The sequence below is a fragment of the Misgurnus anguillicaudatus genome, chromosome 20 (genome assembly GCF_027580225.2).
Source record: "Misgurnus anguillicaudatus chromosome 20, ASM2758022v2, whole genome shotgun sequence".
NCBI classification, from domain to species: domain Eukaryota; kingdom Metazoa; phylum Chordata; class Actinopteri; order Cypriniformes; family Cobitidae; genus Misgurnus; species Misgurnus anguillicaudatus.
Genome location: NC_073356.2, coordinates 15,956,325 through 15,980,039, shown reverse-complemented (window position 1 = coordinate 15,980,039; position 23,715 = coordinate 15,956,325). Strand labels below are relative to the sequence as shown.

Below are 23,715 nucleotides of genomic sequence, written 5' to 3'. Positions count from 1 at the left end.
TCCTTTAACTGTAGGTTGGAGCCACTGGTATAGTGGGCAGTGCTCTGACACGTAGCTCCGACACGCTTCCGGTGACTCAAGTTAAAGTTCCGACTCAGGATCTTTTGCCAATCCTGTTCCCCTCTCTACACCATGTGCTTTCCTGTCTCCTTACAATACTATCTGTAAGTTAAATACAAAAATGCTCCTCAAAAATTATATCAAAAAAGTAGAAAATGAGTATTCTGTTTTTGGTTCGTTAGAGTTAAGAAAAAACGAGTCAACCTGACCGCTTAGTCTGGACTTTACAATGTGGTTCATGCCACAGGCTTGGGTGAATCCCCGCTGGTCAATTTTTATCCAGTGTCACAGGAAAGACAGCGAGAGACTTCATCCGGAATAGCTGATTCACTCCTGGGCTTTATCAGTCCTCACTTGGATACAAAGTTGGGCGCCAGACTTAAAACGAATTTATTAGCCTTATTTCATTTTATTGCTTACATAAGTTACATAAACTCATAATCCTTACATAAAATCATATTTATCAAAACCATGTTTAACCTATCTGGGGCTAATCGGAGGACTCAAGTCCTCAAGTCAGACGTGAGGGCATCTCAGTAGATCTGTTAATGTGTTATGAATACCGGCGTAAACCTCAGACAGAGCAGACACAACAAACCGTCGTCAGCCTGTTTGCAATGGGCCAGAAATGTAAACAGACTGCGATAATGTAGCGACAACTGCACAACATCGAGCCTTAGAGCGAAGGAGAGAGGCAGCTGGGCTAATTCGGGTTAGCCTCATGTGGACTTCTTGAGATCAGACAGCTCAATCCTCTTACCGCCATGTATGCTGCTCCATTGTGTCGTTAGCTAAGATATATGTGCCAACACCTGTCACCAAGCCTATAACAGGCTCTTAGCTAAACTGTTCAAACTCCGCAAGTAACCCTCACCACATCTCTAAATTCAAAAAGTCTTTGCTGTGCAGACGCGTTGTAGAAACGGCAGGTCTGTTGTCTTTTGTAGAGGCCATTCTGTTTCTGAGCAAGGAAAGGGAGGAGGCATTACATAAGCCTATCCAAAACTTTTTCCCCTCTTGCTTGCTTGCTTCCCTTTTTTATAACATGCTCAAAAGCTGCAGAGACAACCGAGTCTGGCCACCAGATTTATATTTCATGAAGCCATTTCCTGTTTCCTCTTCTCCGCAGTTTCATAACAGAAGGAAAACAGCTGTGCTCTCACGATCTAGGAAGAAAGAAAAGGAGAGGGTGGAGGAGGTGGGGGAAAGGCTGGAGAATGGGGAGCCATCTGTGCTCCATCTCCAAATGTCTTCCCAGTACAGTACAATTCTCATGGAGTCGGGCACAAGACATGGATACGTCATGCCAGATTCAACAGTAGAGCTCACGGTCACAAGGAAAACTCCTTAGACTGGGCTTTGACTTCATACCAAAGCACACATTACACAACAGATTTCCACAGCAAAGAGCTTTGTGTGTATGTGTGTGGGGTGAATAACTAGTTTCCAAGTGACTTCATCGGCATGGCAAGACAGTGAGGACCAGAGAAAAACAATGAATTTTTTTGCATCCACCCATTGAAACAACATTTGAAAATGAGTATCTCCAATCAGGCTGATCAAAAGCCATTCATGTGGGTCCTCTTTACAGTTGGGTTGTAAGAAGAACCAGAGAAAAATCCAGTGACGGCGGCACAGTTTAATCGAGCACAAGCCGAAATCTAGTTAAGCATCCTTTCACCCACGTCAGACCAAACACCAGACAACAAAGGCATTATGGGAACTTGAGAGGGGAGGCATTGCCCCCCTTCTTTGGTGTTATCTGAGTTGTCCCATCAGAATGCCAGACAAAAGGGATAGGGCCATGCCAGACGCCCATGTGGGCTGGAGACTTGAAAGAAAGACACAATGATAAGGCAGAACAGAATTGTATCTCACTGCTGCAGTAAATGCCCCTTTCTAGAACATTCCCTAGCAACATGCTATGAGTCACTTTATGAGAGGCTGTGGAAGGGGCAAAGAAAGGAAAGCATGCAAAAACACGAATAAAAGAAAAACACATTCACGCATTGTGTAATTGCTCTGTTTTTGGGAAAATGAGGAAAAGACTTGCCACACCGAGTCTCTCACCAACAGCAGCTCTTTCCTGGTGTGACAGACATTTTCCATTCACGCACAAGGTGTATGAAAAAATGCAAGTGCAAGAGAGAGAAAATGTGAGAGACAGAGAGAAGAAAAGAAAAGACAGTCCAATAAACTGACTCTCATGGAACAAATGAGATCAGTGAACAACCCAAAAAAGGACCAACACCATGGACTTGATGCACACCACATTCAATAACACTAAAAAGCTTCATAAAAACGAAGGCTGCCATTGAACCCACAGCTTTTCAAAATGGTAGAGATGGCAGGAAGTGCAGTTCGAGAACTAGGGCGCGTTTAATCGTGCTAGGAGCAGAAGCAATTCATCTGTGCTTCGCTGGCAAAAGCGGCACTGTCACCTAAGCAGGGCGCAAGCCACTGACCTCGCTCTCTAATCTGAGATAAAGTGCTCGTATTAAAAAGAAGCCCCATACGGGCGACAGACACGTCTAGACTCCCCATGCCATAACACCCACTTTTCTTTAATTATTTAAAACCTCCTGGTAAGACTGTAATGGTTAAGCTTTGCCTGGGCCTAGACACCACCTGCTATAGAGTCCCCCTACGTCCACCCCCTACTACCTACAGCTCATCACGTCCCACTGGTGACACCAACTTACCACGAATATTGTCTTACACCCCTCTGCATCCCTCCTCCACCTCTCAATCCAGGCAGATTGAGTCATATCCCCTTGAAACAGGACCCAGCCCAAGGTTTAGTTCTTCATCATGCAGCGTTTGGTACATTATGTTCTCTCAGTAGTTCGGACAGCATAGCATAGCATAACAGCGCAGCTCTCAGGCACTTTGCAACGAGCATGTGTGCTGACACAATATATATCTCGTATGCTTGGTATGCATGCTCAAACATACAAAGATCATTTCATCAAAGCTTTAGATCCATCATAATCCCGTTTTCATCCCCATAATCAATGTTATTTTATAGTCAAGCAGTTTCTCACTGGTGGTCTCTTGTCCACAGGGAGACCCTTGAAGGCATGTGGGGACCTCACAGCGAGGCATGCTGGGATACCACATCTCAAAACAACTCATCTCAACCCATATCCTGAGGGGATGAGGAGAGGAGCATCTCACACGGTTGCCACTGAGCACATCAGAGCTTCACTACTGTTCATCCGCATTATTATTATAACTTACAAACAACCATAAAAACAGACAAAAGCTTGATTCTAAAGTCATGCCTTGCTTTCTAAAGTCTACATAGGCATCTGCATTATGAAATTACATATAACTTGTATTTGTACATTAGTACATTACCCCCTTTTTGTAGGGGCAACTGAATACCATTTCATTTTCTTTTTGTTACACACCGTAAACAAGACCCTATGTTCTTGTTTGCAATGTATGGTTATGCAACTTACTAAGTTTTAGGAAAGAGTTAAGAAAATACACACTTTCAATTACAAATTATTCACACATCCATTGTCAAAGCTACTGGCAAAAAGTGACAAAATCATGCAAAACTAATATGGAAATTGGTTGACATGTTGTGTCTCTCTAGAGAAAAAAAAACAGAGACTCAAATAAGTAATTCAACCAAAGAGCAGGACAACATCAGCCCAAACGATCAATTCTGGATTTAAAAAAATCAAGTCTAGTCACCCCCTTTTCTTAAAGCTCAATTTTCTTCCATTTTGTGCTTCTGCTCTATGATCCAAACAACATGAACGGTTGTTTCAGCGGCTTTTACAACAGACGCAAGTGACGCAGAGCAAATAGCTCTCAAACACGCGTCAACCCGCCAAACCCACCAGACAATCTCTACATTTCCAAAGAGATAATGGAAATTATCACAAAGGGGAAACCATAAAGAAAGAGTGGTTAGTCTTGCTAGCTTTGGCTTAGAAAGAAGAAACATCTAAACATAGTGCTGGGATAACAGAGAACATCATGTCAACATCACTATGATTATGCCTATGATTTCAGCATGAGGCCTCAGTGATTGCAGTACATGTGAGGATAAAGGTATCCTATGAAAACTGACTCACTAAATTGACACACACAAAAAAACTCGCCCTGAGGAACACACAACCTCGTGCATCATCTACACAAATGACACAGTGCCGTACATGTAAGTGGTTAATACATGGAACAAAAAAAGAAAACAAGAACAGAAAAAAGACAGGACAAACCGTGCTAGTGGTTTCAGTACCAACACACACACGCGCACACACACGTAGTACTATAAATATATACAGTAGTGTCCAAAAGTCTTAGGCCACCATGCAACCATTAGATTTGAATTTAAAACTTTGCTAAAATAACAAAGCTGGTGGTGGTGGCCTAATGGTGCATATTCACACCAGACGCGGTAGAGGCAGCAAAAATGCACTATTCGCACGTAGTTGGACGCTTAAACATTTGAGTTTACTCGCTTCATTTGCACGTGAAATTCTAGTCATTCGAGACATTCATGCGGAAATCCGCATCATGGGAGGGGCTTCTGCGACTCCGCTGAGACTCCGCTCACTTCCTGTAATCACGTCACTACTACCGCAAGGTCCTGATTGGTTTTCCGCGCGTTCCGCTCCGCAGGATCGCGTCTTTGCATTGACTTAACATGTAAATCACTCGCGCTTGCCGTCTCTACCACGTCTGGTGTGAACCCTGCATTAGACTTCTGCAGAGTATATTATAAGGTTGAAAATGTATTATTGGGTCGATTACCGGTTTCACGGTTAACCACGATAAAATGTCCTGACAGTTACTATGCACACATGCAACATAGTTTTTTGCACAAGAAGGCATTTAAGGGATAATGTATTGGATTCATTCACAGTAAACTTATTAGATAGATTTTTTTAACCACAGAAATAATTTCAGGGACATGAAATATTACATTGTGATTTTCAAAAATAGAACTTGTTCAAATGTTTTCAGTGTGTGTTTCAGTTCTTTTTGAACATTTCCATCCAATTTTAACATGATAATATTGATAACCATCATAACTTTGGTCACTATAATCATAAATGTAAAAATTTCATACCGTCCCATCCCTAATATTATATAATTGTATTTGGTACTACAGTTGCTCCTGTGAGCATTGTGCATAACATTGCTTTGAAGCATTCACTATATTCACAATATAGTCTTTACATAAAACATGATACATTTTCATGAGCAAGAGATGTTTTTTTAATAGACTGTATCACTTTGAACTGAACTGTGTACATGACATTAGGGTGCATTACTAACATTAGGGCCAGACCATTGCTCTTATGATCGACATATGTACTAAAGGCAAGCTTTACTTATATTTTCAATTGCAGAGTGTTTACTTTGGACACAGCTTATAGATAAATGTAACATCTATTATAAAACAACCAGCACCACATATAATACAGTCTCTTGCAACTGAGGTGTCTGCAATGCAGCAAGCACAAATTTTATTTCTACCTCTAAAAACAGACTTAACACATGCATGTTTCAAACAATTGGTAACTTTATTTACATGCGTAATATCTTCAAACAGACCAGCTGCTGTCTACATACTAATAAAACAATCCTCCCCCATTCTCTCTGTTTGGGGTCAGGTGCAAAAAGGGGCGACCAACATAATCTGGTCTCACTTTGACAGACTTTTAAATCAGGGTCAAGCCACATCCCTCCCCCAATATCAAACACCAGCCACACAACAACAAAGCTTGTTATGAGATAAAATGAAAATGCTAATTTAAGTTCTTAGTTTGTACCAACATCTAAAACAGTTCCTACAGAAGGAGATTTGGTTTTAAAATGAAGGAACATCATGAATAACAAAATGATTTTAATGGACTTTTTAATTTGGCCATTAATTATCCAAACATCTAGTTGTACTTGTTCGCGACTTAAATTAGCAAGAGAGCAAACGTCTCTGGTTTAAACTACAGAGTTGTTAAGTTTGATTCATTACATTAATCAGTTCAAACTGTACTGTTCATTTCAGTAAATTAGTTTAAAACTTTGCATTATGCATCATAATCCAAAAAAGTTTCCTAAAGTTCCTGCATGGCTGTTTATTTACATGCTTAAAAATTTATGTTTTTTCTTTTTAAGAAATTGTACGTTTTCATTTATTTATTACTATGTAATTATGTTGTTATAATGGTGCATATGAATGATTTCAGGGCTCCAGACTAACTTTTTTCACTAGGAGCACAGTGGCCCTCAACTGGAAATTTTAGGGGCGCAACCAGAAAATTTAGGGGCACATACCGTAAATTAACACGCTAACCAAATATTCACATTTCTACTAATTAACACTGTATTACTAATAAATACTTTGATGATAGATGCAGAAAGTACAATGTGCTGTATTTTAAATTCAGTGTCACATCACAAAAAAAAGGTCAAATTTACTGGTCGCACCAGTGCGACTGGATGTAAAATTCAGTGGCACACTCTAAAATTTTGGTGGCAGTCTGGAGCCCAGAATTTTGTTTCTAGGTCTGAGAGGTATATAGAGTATTGGTAATATATCAGTATTTTTTTTCCATTTGGATATGGGATGAGACAATACAGTCTATATCAGTATGGTCTATTATGATCTTCCTCCTTTACAACAGAAGCTCTGCCAGAAATGTAGACTGAGGTCAGACGTAAGCTTTCCAACCAGATCGTATGTTGTGCAGCTGTGTATTTTTCAAACAAGCTGTGTATAGCACGTTCTCTCTCTGCACTTCCTCTTCACTCATTGAACACATGTATTACTGAAATTAAAAGCTGGTTGCACAACAATTCCTTAAAATTGAATACTGATAAAACGTAGGTTATAGTAGTTAGTTCATCACCCATTTTAAAAAGCCCCTTACAAAATGTATTCATTAATTGGGTCATGCTAACTCAAACACGTCATATAAATGTTCTGGGATCGCGCCCATAAAGAGGACCTATGGGCAGTAGATCATTTAAAATCTGGCACTGAAACTTTGGAATTCCCTCCCACTAACCATTTGCACTGTGTATTATCGCTTACGTCTACCAATGTATATTCATGTTTGCTCCGTGTTGATCTGTACTACGTCTGTGGTGTATTCCATATCAGCGAAACTCTAACTTCCGGTTGATTAACCTAAACCCTGCTTACACTAATCATATCAGTTCTAGGGGCACCTGATAGAAGTTAAGGGCTCATTATAGTTGTGTGTACGTCCTACACCGTAGCCGCAATGGTGTAGGATACGTGTCGGTTTTCATATAAACTTTTGAGTTATAGTCCGCGTTGATGTGCAAACACCCATGGGTGATTCTCGTGAAATTAGACTTATGAGGTGTCATGAAACATTTTGATAAAAAAGTCAATGCAAAGTAAGAGTATCAAAATAAGAAACATATAGTTACTATACTATTTTGCGCATGATTTCAAATTATATCATACAAACCAATTTCGTTTTTTTCTCACATTTAAGGGGAACATTTTCATTACCGCAATGTGTCCATGACTGGATTTTGGTTCTTTGACATGGAAATATTTATAATAAAAAAAAATCTTTCAGTGCATGTTATACAATAAACATTTACAGTAAAGAAACATGTGGTATTTGGGGATCATTGGTAAATGTAGAGACAATAATAAGGAATATAAATGTGTCCAAGAAAATTTTTCTCATCCTACGCAACAATTTTCAATCATTGTTTAAGCCCTCCATGAACTAACATTTTCAAAAAGAATTGTTGGAAGGGACATAATTGACTGTGACACTCAAGATGGCTGCCAGGTAAGCAGTTCTTATTTTTTCTCTCCAGATAAAAGTTAAAAATTTTGTCACAGTACCTAGACAAATTTTGTGTTCTCATTACCGAAACATGAGTTTTTTAAATATTTAATGTAATATCATGTTACGGTAATGGACACTGGACACCTTTTAAGTCTGGATATCGTGAAAATCACCCACATGCAGACCGCTGGTAGGCAGTATCCACGCATGTAACCACAGTAGCAACGCGACCGTCAATGAAGAAGCAGCATGGCTAGTTTAACTCACAAACGAAGAAGAAACAGCAACTTGTTGTGTATGTATTGAGAAGACCAGCAGTTATGGAAGTAAATAAACAGCAACTTAGACCTATGACGCTGTTTTTTTACCTGACGGGAGGGGTTCTAGTGGACCAATCACAGCGCTTGCAGTCAGCTTAGAACTGCCGCACTGTTAAAAATTTGTAGAGGTGCACGTAAGGCTACGGATAACCTACGGCATAGCTACGGCGTAGACCTTACGCACGACTATAAATTGGACTTTAGTTCAACCTCCAACTGGTAACCTGGAGTAACTGCACGCACATGGAGAATACATAAAGACATTTTCAATTTCAAACATACTCGGTATGTCACATAACCAGCTTTCTAGAATACCCCCCTGCTCTTTTTGATACCTGACTATGTCCTGATGATATCCTGATGCTATTATGTTTGTTTATCCCCCTTAAGTGTGTTGATCCCCTCGTGCTTTGCTTACGTACAGCGACACTTTATAAATAAACATATTAATATTAAACAGGAAGGAATTTCATTTTCATCATACGCTGTAACAATAAGGTGATTGTGACATGATGCTTTGACTCGCATGCAAACATTTATTCCACTTATACAGGGATATTTATCGTGTATAGTCATTCATCGCAAAACTATAGAGATATGAACTTTGGTCAGTATCGCCCAGCCCTAAATGTTTCAATTTTTGTGACTTACTTTTGTTTCTATTTTTCAATCTGACTTAAAGTATAAAATAATATGCATACATCAATACATACATATATACATATAAACAATTTTAAGATAGTAATGTTAGGCTCCCATGAGTCAAAACAATACTTTTTATTGTGCACTGTGTAATATATACCCCACATATTTAAAATTATTTAAATATTTCTTTGTGTTGACGCTATAAATTACATCGGAGTCCCAGCTGAAAAGCAAGGTTTCTTCTAAGTAAAAAGCCAGAACAAAGAAGATTGTTTTTATATTTAAATCAGGCAGACTGCAGTCCACATGGACAGACACAATGAATAAGAGCGGGGCTAAGGGTTACCGCGACGACTTTCTGACCTTTGAACCCCGAGAGAATAAAGCAGGGGGCAGGAGGGGTGATGTCTGGGAGCAGAACCCAGCGCATACACGCCTGATGAGAGGGGATGGGTGTGAGACGCACAGTCTGATAACATCACGTCTGATCTGACTCTGTTGCGTCTGCTGTCTGCTCGACCGTCTCTCTCGCTCAGAGCACCAATGCACCATTTTGCAACAACAACAAAAACAGCGGAAGGGAGGCCAGACATTGTGTGTTATACAGAAAAATCGTTTACATTCCTGGGTAAAAACTAAACAGTGACACTGCCGTAGATATGTCTGCAATCTGCTGAGACTGTTTTGAAAACCACACGGAGGATTTTTAGACGTCCATGTCTATGTTTTTTTCTCTATAAACTTCATGACAAGCCAGACAACGCTATTGGCATACATTTGTTGTTTTGTTGTGTGACAAATTTTCATGCATCAGCACTGAATTGTAATGTTTGATCATTATTGATCACCGAGTTGTGTGCCGTACTACAAGAAACAACCATTAAAAACAAAACCTGACATTAGACACAAGCCTGGTTCTCTTGTTTCACAAAAGCCAAACACAGACGAGAGACATCCCCATCTGATGGCATAAATACATACATAAGTTTGTCTAGATACGACTTGGCCAGACCCATACAAACACACAACACCCCACCTCCCCGCAGGGCACGCAACCTTCCGACGTGACTACCGATCTCCTCTGAGATGGGTCCCTGGGGATCATTGGCGAATCCCAGAGAGAGGGTGGGGGGCCCAGACACAAAGGAACGGACCATGGCCAATGTCAAGGCTGGCTGACTGCTGCGGGGTGAGGCTCAGCTGCTGATGTCAGAGGGCAAAGCTTATCGCTGGCAGGGGTAAAGGGTGGCACTCCACCCCACAGGCTGCTCCCTTCTTTCTGGCTTCCAAAGACACCCAAGAATACCATGGTGAAACAACCCAACACCACTAAAACAAACCAAGGTTGGGTTCTTGGCTATCCAGTCATTGTTGGGGAGTAAACGTAGCTAAAAGTAGCAATGATATAGTGACAGTACATTAGATGTTTTCAAAACAATTTGGCTTAACAATTACCTTTATTTCAGCAGGTAGCATTTTATGGCAACAAAAGGATACATTACAGTGCCCGGCTAAAGCACTGTAAAATGCTGTTATTTTAATTCATGTTCACATTAAAGAAATGATTAACTGATTTATTTGTCTCCTTAGTAGTTTAGTTTTTAGACAAACGTTTTAGATAAAGTACAAGTATAGTCCCGTTTTACGCATTCACGAGGGTCCACATACAGTGCGCGTGACGCAAATTTCGTCATCAGACTAGTAGCACAGCAGATGCACTGCATTTTCTCGTAAAGCTCATGCGTCAAACGTCGGTGTACACGTACGAGGCAAATATACTAAGCTTAAGGCTGTACGTACGTTCTAGATGTTGCCTTGGGGTTCTAAGCATGCCTCAAAACCGCCGCCATCTTGGAACAGGAGTCTTGTCATAGGAAGTAGCTTAGGTAACGCTGCTATCTCTGCCTGTACTTCGAATTCATGGACGATGCCGGACTTTTGCGCTGCGTATGGATGTTAGGCCTACTAGCACTATGCATTATAGTAAGAAAAATTTGATTTTCATAATATCAAAACTTTTTTTCTGGACTCAATGCTAAATACATGTCTGACTGTTGGAACGAACCAAAACAAAACCTAGAAAATCGCATGCATGACGATTTAGGGTGATTTTATTTCCGTTACACCATTGCCTACAATGACGCTGATGCAGGGCTCTCATGTTTTAAGATGGCGCCTCTATTTGATGCATTCGTTCCAATGAACTGCCGTAGCCATGTGACATCTAGTGTACATATCTATGCAGTGTAGCTAGCTACTTTTTGTTGATAGCTTCTAGTCTTGCTAACTACTTTTTGGTAGCTTCTCTGTAGTTTAAAAACAAGTAGCTTATAACCCAACATCGGCATTCGCAGAGACAGACATTTTAAGTGGACAGATTTCATTAACACAAAGTCATTACCTTGGTGAAGTGGATCTTTGAGACCTTTAATGATTGGACGCAAATGGAATGGTGCATATTAGTGCGTTTCATTTTAGTAGCATTGTAAATGATAAATCTGGTTACCCTTCCGCAGGCTGACCTCCCCCCATGAGTCTTAAAACCCCTTTGACTTTACACCCAGCGCACACACCCCCTATTCGGTGTGGGAGCAGGCCGTACGAAAATTAGCAGGGGGGGTGACAGCTGACCTCCGGCGTGACCTCATCACACTCGCTCGCAGACGTGCACACCAATCCCCCACCCCGTGAGCTCATATATTTGGTGCATTTCATTATTGGAAGGAGCTCGGTTATGGCCGGGGTGGGCCTGTAAAGTCCAACTTTGATTGTCTTGCCCGGGGTTACAGGGGCAGGAGAGTGACCTTGAGGCAACCCTGGAGCAGTGCGTGAGAGGAAGAGTCGAGCAGTGCATGCAAATTGCATTGGATCGAGTGCTAGGACCCAAAGGGCTGTTTGACTGACACCTCTCTAACAAGGCAATTACGGATGCCTCCTATGCGTTCGCGCACTTCACAAAGTGCTCGTCGCACAAACACTTATCCACAACAATGTGAACCAATACCGCATTTCCAGCAATGTCACTTATTCAATAACTGACTGTAATAGTAAATGTACGAAAATAAATGCAAGCCTACGTTATCAGCATTAGTCAGACACAATACTATCTGGTGGTCAAACGGTACTCTTTCTATAGCTACCATAGTTGTCTAGCTTCTCCACACCACTTTATACTATTCGTACATAAAACATAACAAACTGGAAACTGACTGTTCCAACCCCTACAAAAACAAAGAATAAAGATTTTCAAAAATAACATCCTCCCATGCTAAAAACTTTATATACCAAGTTTATAAAGGCGTTATTTGCAATAAATAGTTAACCACACAGACAGGACCTCTGGCCTCCGACAATAAACACTCGACTCCTGTGTCCCGTCTCAGGCCTCACCCTGCAGCCCGTGCCAAGCTTCGGGCCGCCAGTGGAAAATAAAAAAGGTGCCAAATTGATGCAGAGATCAGATATTGACGAGGATGGTGTTTTTGTCCCTCGCGTATTTGTTACATCTGGTGAGCTGAATGCCAGTGTAATATCCTGTTTCCCCATTCTGGTGCTTGACTTTGGCCGCTGCCCCATTGGAAATGGATTACACTAACCCAGTGTGCAGACCGAAGATGCAATAGTCGTCTTCTTGCATGCAGCACAGTAAGCCATGGTGCTGTTCCACACGGCACTCTAATAATAGCCAAGATCTGTTTTTATTTGAAATACCCGTATGCGTTGAAGCCGATAAGATAAGCAAACCTCAGATGTAGAGCGTGTGCCTAAAACACCAGACAGGACGATGGCTAACGTGAGGCTAGATCTGGAAAAGGGGAACAATGGAGGAGACCTAACATGCACACTCATGAAACTGCAAGATAATGTGTCCATTTGAGGTAAGCCAATGCTGATGCTTATACGACGCTGATTATGCTGGTGGGTTTTGGAAGATTTGTGTCCTTTGTGAGTGTCTGCTGTGTCACCGACTCCACCAGTTTCTAATCCTTGCTGGATCACGGGCCCTGAACACAGCCAGCACTGCAGTAAAATGTGAGTGCCAAGTCACTAGGCATTCCACTGTCTGCACGTCCCGTCCTGAACACCACGGAACAGACACAAAAACCCCCAAACTCACACACATCCATCGAAAGCACGTCGACGTCAAATTTCATCCAAAAATCAAAGTAAGACATTATTTTTCTGCTTACTTTGCTTTGCAACAACATAATTTTCATGAGAATTAAATGATATTCAATTACAATAATATTTATAGAGGTAGGTATACTGTCCTATGCTTGTTTTCATTAATTGGTACTTTTTACTGCATTGTAGTAATAATGACAACAATCACTGTTGAAAAAAACTGGAATTTAAATTTACTTCTTACAAAAAATTTTACTAATACTTAAATACAAATCAGTAACACTTTACAGTAAGATTGTATTTGTTAACATTACTAAATGCATTAGCTAACATGAAGTAACAATAAGCAATAACATTTTTCAACATTTAATCTTTGTTAATGTTTGTTAATACCAATACAATTATTCATGTTAGTTAATTGTGCATTAACTAATGTTACAACTTTTGATTTTAAAAATGTATTAGTAAATGCTGACAATAACATGACCGAAGAATAATAAATGTTAGCTAATGCATTTATCACTGTTAACAAATACAACCTTACCAAATATGCTTACCGGTAAGTGACTCAAAATCCCCCCCACTAAAATCAAAATGATCTAATTTGTCTTTTTCTTATACAGAAAAATATGATTTGCTTGTTTTGTATGATTTTGAGCTAAAATGTGACCTGAACATGTTTTCATGAGACTTCTGCATCTACACACAACCCATTTAATATCTATTTCACATTTAACTCTTTTCTCCAGTTCTCATTTATGTAGGATTCACTAGCTACACAACCTAGCATATGCATTACACGTCATACAATACAAAAAGCAATTCAAGTTCATGGGCATAGGAAAAGTTTCTGGGCCAGGACATCAGCATCGACTACCAGGGGCCTTTCAGAAAAGAGGTCGGCTCTTGGTATAAAGGGTTTACTTTAAATAATTCATCCCATTTGGGGCAGAAATAGCCTGGTGCTTATTATGACAGGCCCTTTTGTCCTCTACAGATTCAGACAGCTCCAGGTCTCGGCTGGACTTGAGTAAGACAGTCTGATGTGAGGGAAGGGTTGACTGACTGGCTGCCTGTACTCCAGACTGCAGTAGACCCATTTCCAGCAAGACATAGCTATATAGAGCTTTGAGATCTTCGGTTACAGTTCAGTCTAACAACAATACGTAATCGCAAGCAGGTCCAAAGTAAGGGCGCATTAAGTCTAGTTCTCATGTAACATGACACTAATGTAAAATGTGATCAAATTGTACTTTAACGGTGGGAATGAGTGCATCTGATCAACTATAGAGGTGTGTTTGTCTGGGAATGCAGCAGAAAAGGCAGAGTTGAGGAAAAATGTGCGCAGCCCCCACAACCACCAGCAAAATTCAACTAATGCATAGAGTTGTGTTTCAAAGCCATCATAAACATTCACGCGCATATGTTTAATCAATAAAGGCTTTTAAATACAGCGCGAACGCGGGGGTTTTAACCAAATATATCACATTTTGGAGGAGCAGGACGAATACTTTCATACGCCACAGCTAAATTGGGTGATGTGCGAGGGAAATACTAACAAATAACGGTCAGATATTTTAATAATTCAGCCTAGGAATGTTATAGGCATACATGTAGACGTCTCGTTTGTCATAAAAAGCATAACGACTTCAAAACAGGAATATGATCAAAACGCGTTGGAAATAAAACGAAACGCTTTAATTAATCTATTCGCGGGCACGCGCGAACCAAACGCGACTGTTTCAACGATCAGTTTCATTCGCGCTCGTGCAATACCGCTTCAAATTAGTCGCGAATTCGAAAACGTTTAGGAAAAATCCCATCAAACCCGCCCTACTTACATATATCCATTCCCTGTGGCTGGGATAGGGTGCAGTTGCAGGAGCATGTGTCATTGGAGTTGGCGTTGTTGTTGCTGGAGCTGCTGTCCGGTACCGTGATGTTTCGCATGGAGGCTCGGGAAAGTGACGGGACGGGGGGCAAGAGAGCCGCCGCCGGCTGCGGCCCTCACGCGCACTGACGGACACTTTCACAGCAGCGGCCCGCTGGCAGTGTCGGCCTCTCGGTTCGCGCGCGTTTCATGCCATCGCCCCTCGGTTTTCCGACACGTTTAGCGCTGTTGGACTACGGTAAATACGTTCCCGGCATCTTGACGGTGTTTTCCGCTCGCTTTCATTCAGAAGAATGGCTTTCTGTGACTGTGACGGTCTCAGGCTCACACCCCACCTCCTCCCGCGCCTGCCTCCTCCTCCGAGGGGGGAGCAGATCCAGACAGACAGACAGGAGCTGTGGGAGGGGAGACTGGCGCTGACAATGGCAGTGGTGTGTGCGTGAGAGAGAGAGAGAGAGAGAGAGAAACATGCGCGTGTGCGCGCGGTTAGAATTACACACACACACGCACGCACACACTCATTAGTGCCAGCCACGAGCAATCAAGGCAGGCATTGAAGAGGCTTTAACCTTGGGCTGACCCCACAGTCTAGCAGATATTCAGCAGATGTGTCAGACACCCCCCTTCTTTCCCAAACTGTCTGCGGTCTATAAATATATCCGGGACGGTTTGGTGTGGGGAATGTCCGGCTGAGTGGCCAAAGTGAAGTAAACTCAGTTTGTGCAAACACTGCAGCTACAGTTGACATTTGAGTCAGATTTAAAATGTGTAAGTGTAATAGTTTTATAAATCGAAAAGTCTAATCATGGTCATACAGTAACAATAGTTAATGCATTAGCAAACATGAACTAATTGCGTTGACATTAACTAAGCATTACCTAATATTGCTGACGAACTATATTGCTCATTGTTAGTTCATGTAAGCTAAAGCATTTATTCATGTTAACAAATGCAATTTTATCGTAAAGTGTTACAGGGTCATGCAAATTGGCTTTATTAAGTGATTTTTCTAAACAGTATATTTACTTTTTAGAATTAGAAACATTTTGTTAAATGTTTTCCGAGGTATATTTGTGCTGTCTTTCCCAGAAATACATAACATTTGGTAAAATTCTTCTTAACTAATGCAATAGACATTTTAAGTGTGGTTTGAGTGCATAATGCATCCCATATTTCTAAGAAAGAAATACTACATTTACTTTGCTTCAAAAATAAATTATAATTTAATTTAAAATATAAAGTAAATTTCTCAGATCATACTTCATATTTTTAAGGATGCACAAACATTGTATTAGTTTTTATTTATTATAGAAACATAGTAAATTTACTGTGAATACATACACTGTAAATAATACTTTGCTGCCTTAAAATTTTTTGTTGAATCAACTCGGATTTACAAGTAATTTCAATTTACTATTATTTATCTTGACTAGAGATGAGTTGGTATAACTACATGTGAGTTGTTATAACTAATAAAATTAAGACTTTTCTCAACTATATTTTATAAGTTGTGACAACTCATTTCTGTTGACATGACTTGTAAATCTAAGTTGATTTAACAAAAAATTTTAAGGCAGCAAAGTTTTTTTTTACAGTGTATGTAAAAAAAATCTGGATGGGTTTTGTGATATTTAACCAAAGATCACTGGTTAATGGTCTAACCTAAAACAGTAATATAACCTAGTGTATACTATCTACTAGAATAGACAAAACAAAACAAAATGTTTACGTTTTAAAAATAAAAACAGAAAAAAATCTCAATTCTGTAATGTTTATGATTAATAAATGTATGCACTATTAAACTCTTGCATTTGCGCCCTCCAGTGGCGTCTGGTGTCATGGCACCACTGCATTGCTTTGAATGTGGACATACTAGTGACCTGTGTTTGTGTTCTACTTTCTCCTGTGACCTCTCACTGATGGTGTGATAGTTTAAAGTGTTCCAGACGGAGTTAAAAGCACAGGAGTGAGGACAACGAGACGAAATCCGCAATGAGACTAGTTTTCTCCCACAAGCCGGTCATGATAAGGTCAGAGAGATAAGTTTATACTTTTAAACAGCCTTTGCATTTAAAGAGGACTAAAAGAAAAGGAAATGTACTACAATATGTATAAAACACCATTTCAATTACATATCCACATAAAAATACTGCATTTGTACATCAAACATGTTGCTATAGCTCAGTGGTACACCATTGCAGCACAAAAAGTCATGGGTTCGAACCCATTGATTTAAGTCGTCCAGTTTGATCAAGATGGCCAAAACAATAAACCAGACAGATTTACTGGTCCCAAGATAAGTGTAACAAATTTGCACAGTGTGACAGACCAAACCCAAATGTAAAGTCTGTAAATAGCAAACAGCTCTGTAATAAGTCACATGATTTGAGATATCATTCATGTTAATAAACATAAATGCACCAAAGAAAGAGGTCTAAATCGTTTACCCACCATACAACCAACGGTAATGACATTTGCCTTAGCAAACAACACAAAGTCAGTCAAAGACTAAAATGAAAATGCAAGGAAATCTGAAATAACATGCTACAGATTTTAGAGTTATCGAATATCTAGTATCAAGCCTTCTTAAAACATCTTCTCACACCACAAACTCATTTAATTCTTCTCCAGTGTCTTTTGGAATGAGTCACAGCGTCTGTTCTCAGAAGCGAAACTCCTAACGGCAGAAACGCAGACACATCAGTCTGGCTCTGTTACACCACCTGTGATTGCTCAGGTGCAAGTCTAAATCACACTCCCATCAGCCACCACATCAGCAGAGATCAACATCACCCTGGATACACTGACAGACCAGCACTGCACTGTCTGGACAATAAGACAAGAATAAGAAAATGTAACCAGCTCAGGCAGGACCACAACATGCACATACATTTAGGCTACATCCACATTCATCTGGATACATCTGAAATAATCCTGCAGTTTAAATCAAATCCAGCTCCTATACACCTGCCTGTGATTTTCAAGTGATCCCTCGGCTGGGTCCGAAGTAGCCCCCTATACCCTCATTAACTATTCCCTACATTAGTCCACTAATATAGTTCACTCAAAGGATTACTCGTTAATCCACTCATTATTGCGGTGCATTGTGGAGTTGATTGTGTGCACTCAATGATGTCCACTATGATTTCAAACACCACTAAAAATGGATGTTCCCTCAAATAGTGCACTATTTAAGGGTATGGGGGCTATTTCGTATACAGCCCTTGATTTAGATGGTTGAGTGGAGTTAGGGTAGGGAGCATAGACTGTTAAAAAAAAGAAGGACGTAGTGTCCGTGACGTCTCCCATAGGTTTCTGAAGATTGTTTTTGAAGCTTAAAGTAGGCGGTGCCTGTTGTCGCCATCTTGGCCGCACGTCACCGCGCATTACTCGCAGAAATCCGAAAATTCGTAAAGAGGCGGGACGTGGGTGAAGCTGAGGTCACTAGTTGCTGAAACCATGCCCGCCTAGCTCGACTCTTTCAGCCGATTTTCGGGTCTGGCGCTAGCACTTTTAGCATAGCTTAGCACAATCCATTGAATCTGATTAGACCATTAGCATTGCGCAAAAAAATAACCAAAAGTTGAAAACCAAAAATTTAAAACTTGACTCTTCTGTAGTTTCTTCGTGTACTTAGACCGACGGAAAATTAAAAGCTGCGATTTTCTAGACAGATATGGCTAGGAACTAAACTCTCATTCTGCCGTAATAATCAATTACTTTGCTGCTGTAACATGGCTGCAGCAGGCGTAGTGATATTATGCACTGCCGGAAAATAGTCCCCATGGTTACTTTCAATAGCTATATCTATTGAACTATATCTCAAACAAAAGACATTCATGAACAACAAAAATTAAAAATTGCTGACAAAAATGGACAACGTTTAGCACAATTTCTATGACTATGCATCCTATTTGCAAAGATACAGACTTCACAGTAATCTTCTTTACATTCCTGACGTGTCAAACACATGTAAAACAGCAGATTAGTGTAAATTACAGGACTCACTGCATCATCAAAACACAATGCCGCATATGTCTGAACTTCACAAAAGACCACCTGGATACGCCACATCAATACTGGCAAAACATTCTGTGCTGATGAAACCAAATTTGACTTGCTTGGAAAAAACACACAATGCTGTTTGTGGGTATGGAAACGCTATGGAAAGGCACAGTACAACAACATCAAACGTGGTTCATGGTTGTCATGGTTTAGGGCTGTTTTGTCTCAAGGACAGCTTGCAATCACTGATGAAAAGGTGAATTGTTACGTTTTTCAGAAATATTTGCAGGAGAATGTAAGACAACGTGTCCACCAACTGAAGCTCAGCAGTAGTTCGGTGAGCTTCAGTGAGTAAATAAACAGCAGAATGGCTTCAACAAAAGAAAAATCTGTGTTCCGACTGATACGGTGAATGTGCCTGATGGCCTCAAGAGAGCGTTTCACACCAGACATCTCAAGAATATTGCTGATCTGCAACATTTTTCTACAGAGGAACAGTGGAAAATCTCTGTGGATTGATGTACAGGTCTGATCTACAATTACAGGAAGCATTCGGCAAGAGACAAAGCAGGTCGATTTTGGGAGGTTTTACTGTACATTGTAAAAAATGATTTGGGGCTTAGTAAATTTAACTAAATAAAATGGAGTAAATTCTATAAAAAATTATATTCTTATTTTTTAACCAAATTTTAGTAAAAAAATAACACAAAAAGGTTAGTAATTTTAAATGAACACATTATTTAGTAAATTCAACTAAATTTTCTCATGTAAAATTTGTATGAAGGAAATTAAATTTATAATTTAACTAATTTAATTATTTTGGTAAATATAACTAGGCAGTGGACTTTAAGTAATAGGCTGTATTTACTTAAAAATATAGTGCATCATTTTTGCATCCACTTTTTAAGTAAATTGGAATTTGGAATTTGTAAATGGAAATTAAAGCATTTGCTTAAATTGCTTAACCCTTTAACTGGCGCAGCCCTTTTTGAGTGGGGGGTTGGTGAAAAGGTGATATACACCTTTAAATTAATATAACTCTGGAATTTTTTTGTTTGTTTAGAAGCCTAATTTTGGTTTTAATTTTGGTAATTTTTGGTTTTAAAGAAGACACTTTAACGTTTTTTAGGGAAGTGTCTGGAGGTGAAAATATTATTTTTTAAAAGCAGTTTACATTTATTTGTAATAAATAAAAATGCAATATAGTATAATTTTTAATACATAAAATTGTCAAAAAACAGAGGTTTGTGCTGGTTTGCTTTGAGGTTTGCTGCATACTTATGTCACAAATGAATAAATTACAGTTACTGCATTATTATTACTGCTAAAAGGTTTTGAAATATGAAAACTACATTCTTAGACCTTTCCAACAATATATAGTTTGTCGTGATAGATTAACATTTACATAGAAAATATTGAAATAAACGTAGGTGTCCCGCTCACGGGACAGCACCAATTAACGGGTTAAAATTCCATGTAAAACTTACTTAAAAAATTGCAATTGCTTAAATTGTAAAAAATTCCTTACTTAAAAAGTGGATGCAAAAGTGATGCACTGTATTTTAATTTTTTTTAGTAAATCCAGCATATTATTTTTTTCAGTGTAGTTATGAAGCTGTTTTGAGAAATTTGGCCCCCGAAGTCTAGCGAAACATAACAATCGCAGACAATTTCCGTAAAATTGGCAGAAAGTCTTCTGTGTGAACAGAAATATGTTCTGGGATCGCTCCCATAAAGAGGACCTATAACATTGACGTAACATCCAGGAAAAGCATTCTGTGTGAACAAGACTCCGAAACAATGCCGTAAGGGGCCTGCCGTAGTAAGGACGCCAGTGTCATCGCAACCAGAAGTTATAGTTCAGCTCTTTGACACAGGGATTTAAACTCCGAGATCATTCACCAGCATGACAGAACAGCGCATCACGCACTCCTTGTCCTAAACTGAAATGCACGGTGGAGGTTTCTCAAGAGAGAAATCACGGATAATTAGCAAACGGTGTGGAAAAAATACGTCACGTGTCTTTACAAGATCTTAACGGTTTGTTAAGTTTCTTAACGGTGTGTGAATGCACGCACATTTTCCGAAAAATCATTGGCAGTGTGAAGCAACCAAAAATCAAACGATCTCGGAAAAAACCTGGATGCATTTTCCGTGGATTTTCCGTAATCTCTGTGTAAAAGGGCTAATAATGTTAGAGCCCTAAACTGACGCCCACAAACTGACCACAGTTTATTCAATGACCCAAAAATGTTTAATTTGATTAAATTTGATTTCCACAAAATTGAGGAGTCGTGAACAGTACCCAAACTAAATGTGTATATTCTGATATGTCTTAGAGTTGTCTGTAAAAATATGAATTTTAAACCTTACACAGATTTCCATTAAAACCTATGGTGTTTTCTGTACAAACAGTCAACAGGTGATACTGTTTTTTTGATATTACATGAACAAATGCAACCTTGCCTGTGAAATCCAGGCTAAAGTCTTAAAATCTAATGATGAGATTAGGAGCATAAAGTTGGATTTCAATTATTGATTTCACATTGATTTTAATCTTTGACATTCAATGTTAGATATATCAAGGTTATATTTTCCCAGAATATTCTTTAGATTATGTAGGATGATTTTTTAAACAGTATGACTTTATCTAGATTTTCAGACTTTTGTGGTATAAACTTATCAACAATTAGATAAACCCTTAATGTAGAAAAAACAGCTGTGGTTGGTTACTTTCATGTCAGATGGTGTCTTCTCATCTAAGTGGGTGGTTCTCGGTCAAAATAAGATCCAAGGTCGTTCCATCAAAAGTCTGGCTATGCAAAACTAAGTCAAACAAGTCCCAAAGCAGTTATCTAAAGACAAATAGGAAACAGTTGTGATTAGGTTTGATTAGAGGAGCTTCAGTGTAATCCTCATTAGCCAACTCCCTCTCTCTCTAATAGGACTATGACTAATACTACAATAGACACAAGGTATTGAAGAAAAGCAATTCCAGACAAATTTAAGTTTTGTGTGTGTTTAGCTGAGGATGGGAGATATTGATAGGCTGTAAAGTCATGGGCGGTGAGTGTCCGTGCCCCTGGGAGCTATGCAGTCTCTTACTCCTGCTGTGATGAAGTGTTTACATGAAGGGATCGCCCTGAGGGGCCGGTATTCATTAACCAGACTTACAGACTCAGACTATTGACTTCACGCGCCAGACTGAACCTCTCACGCACACACAGTTACCTTTAGCACACTTTTTAAAACTTCTCGTTGAGCTTATGCTCTTAAACTTATGTTTCTAATACCATTTCAAAAGGAATTAAAATAGAGCGTCTCATTTTGTTCGGTAATGAACATTGCAGGCCAGCTCTAAACTACAGCTCTAGGGAGTCTTTAATACAAGAACATTAAGAATTAAAATTAGATTTTTACATTTTCTGAGTCTATGCAACTATTCAAAATAGAGTCATAAAGTCTACAAACTTTTCTGGTCCCAAAGTATGTCCCAGTTCCCATTTCACGCCCCTTTTATCACCTTCCAGGTGAAAACAATAAGTCTGATAACTTCACAATAAGGTACAAGATTTGAATCACTGTTGATCCATACAGTAGCACAAACAGTGTAATCCTAAAGTATCCTAAAGTAAGGGGGGGTCTAAAGGTATTACATGCATTCTGACTTCTTAACACTGTTAAAGAGTTGAATTCCTCATGCTAAACATAGACAAAGTGTCAAAAAAAAACAGTTGGACGTATAGCAGTTGGAGTATTTCTGTGCCGAATGCACTTCGCCAGGGTTCGTACAAATTTCGGAAAGTTTTTTTTCGAACATGAAAGACACATACGTAACAATTTTGCTTTATTTCTTTTATGGGCAATTTCAGTGCATGAAGTACTGTGGATGTCCTTATATGGGCACTTTAACTGGAATAGTTAGTCTGGTTTGCCGCTTAAACATCTTGAGTTTACTTGCTTCATTTGCCCGTAAAAAGCCGTGCGTAAAATTCTAGATATCGAGACATTCACGTGGAAATTCGCATCATGGGATGGTCTTCCATAGGCTTCTACGACTCCGCTCGCTTCCTGTAATCACGTCACTACTAGAGCAAGCACCTGATTGGTTAACACGGCGTGATTTTCCGGCAAAGTTCAAATTTTTCAACTCGCGTGTTTCAAATTTGATGCCTCTTTCGCACCAGCAATGCTCAATTCGTGCGGATGAGACGGAATTGGGTCTTACGCGCTAAACGCCTCATCCGCGCCGCGAAACCTACAGACGCGCGTCAACGCGTCTTTACATTGACTTAACATTGAAATCACTTGCGCTTGATGCCTCTACAACGGCTGGTCTGAAAGCAGCATTATGTGGATTTTGTCCCAACTGTAAGTGCATGTAATGTAAACGAAACGAACATTTAGTAAATCATAAGTTATTCAGAGATAGTGGGATAATGTTTTGTGTGTTTTGCTTGCTTGTGACTCGCTCCACCCCCGGTACACCTCCAGGAGCTCGGGTTTATTCTGAAAGAATCGGTAAAGCTGATCTGTCTTTTATAAATATGATCAAACTAAAGACTCTTTGGATATATGAAGGATGTAATACTACTCTATAGGTACTTAAAATTAAAGAGCACCTATCTTCCGATTCACAATTTTACATTTCCGTTAGTGTGTAAGTGTGTATTAGTACATGCTAACAATATGGAAAAGATACAAACCCCAAAGTAAAAGATGACGCGAGCTATCGTTTCCAACATAAATCTTTTTTCTTTGACTACAACAAACACATGGATTGTAAGCAACAGTTTACTTCCTGGGCCTGTTGACAAAGACAAGACCGACATTATCATAATTCCTCCCACTTTGGACCCACAGCCTGGAA

At 39.6% G+C, this 23,715-nt stretch overlaps 1 protein-coding gene across 3 annotated transcripts in view; it reads right to left on the bottom strand.

The window, feature by feature from the left end:
* The window catches only part of ldlrad4a (low density lipoprotein receptor class A domain containing 4a), a 105,257-nt gene that overhangs the window by 7,790 nt on the left and 73,752 nt on the right, over positions 1-23,715 (bottom strand). Inside the window, exon 1 of one of the 3 annotated variants that reach the window (XM_055219441.2) lies at positions 14,791-15,240. The exons of the other annotated variants lie outside the window; for them this stretch is intronic. Coding sequence (XP_055075416.1) covers positions 14,791-14,899 — 109 coding nt within the window. The 5' untranslated portion in view covers positions 14,900-15,240. Of the gene's footprint in view, positions 1-14,790; positions 15,241-23,715 lie in introns of those variants that run through there. 3 annotated transcript variants of the gene reach the window in all.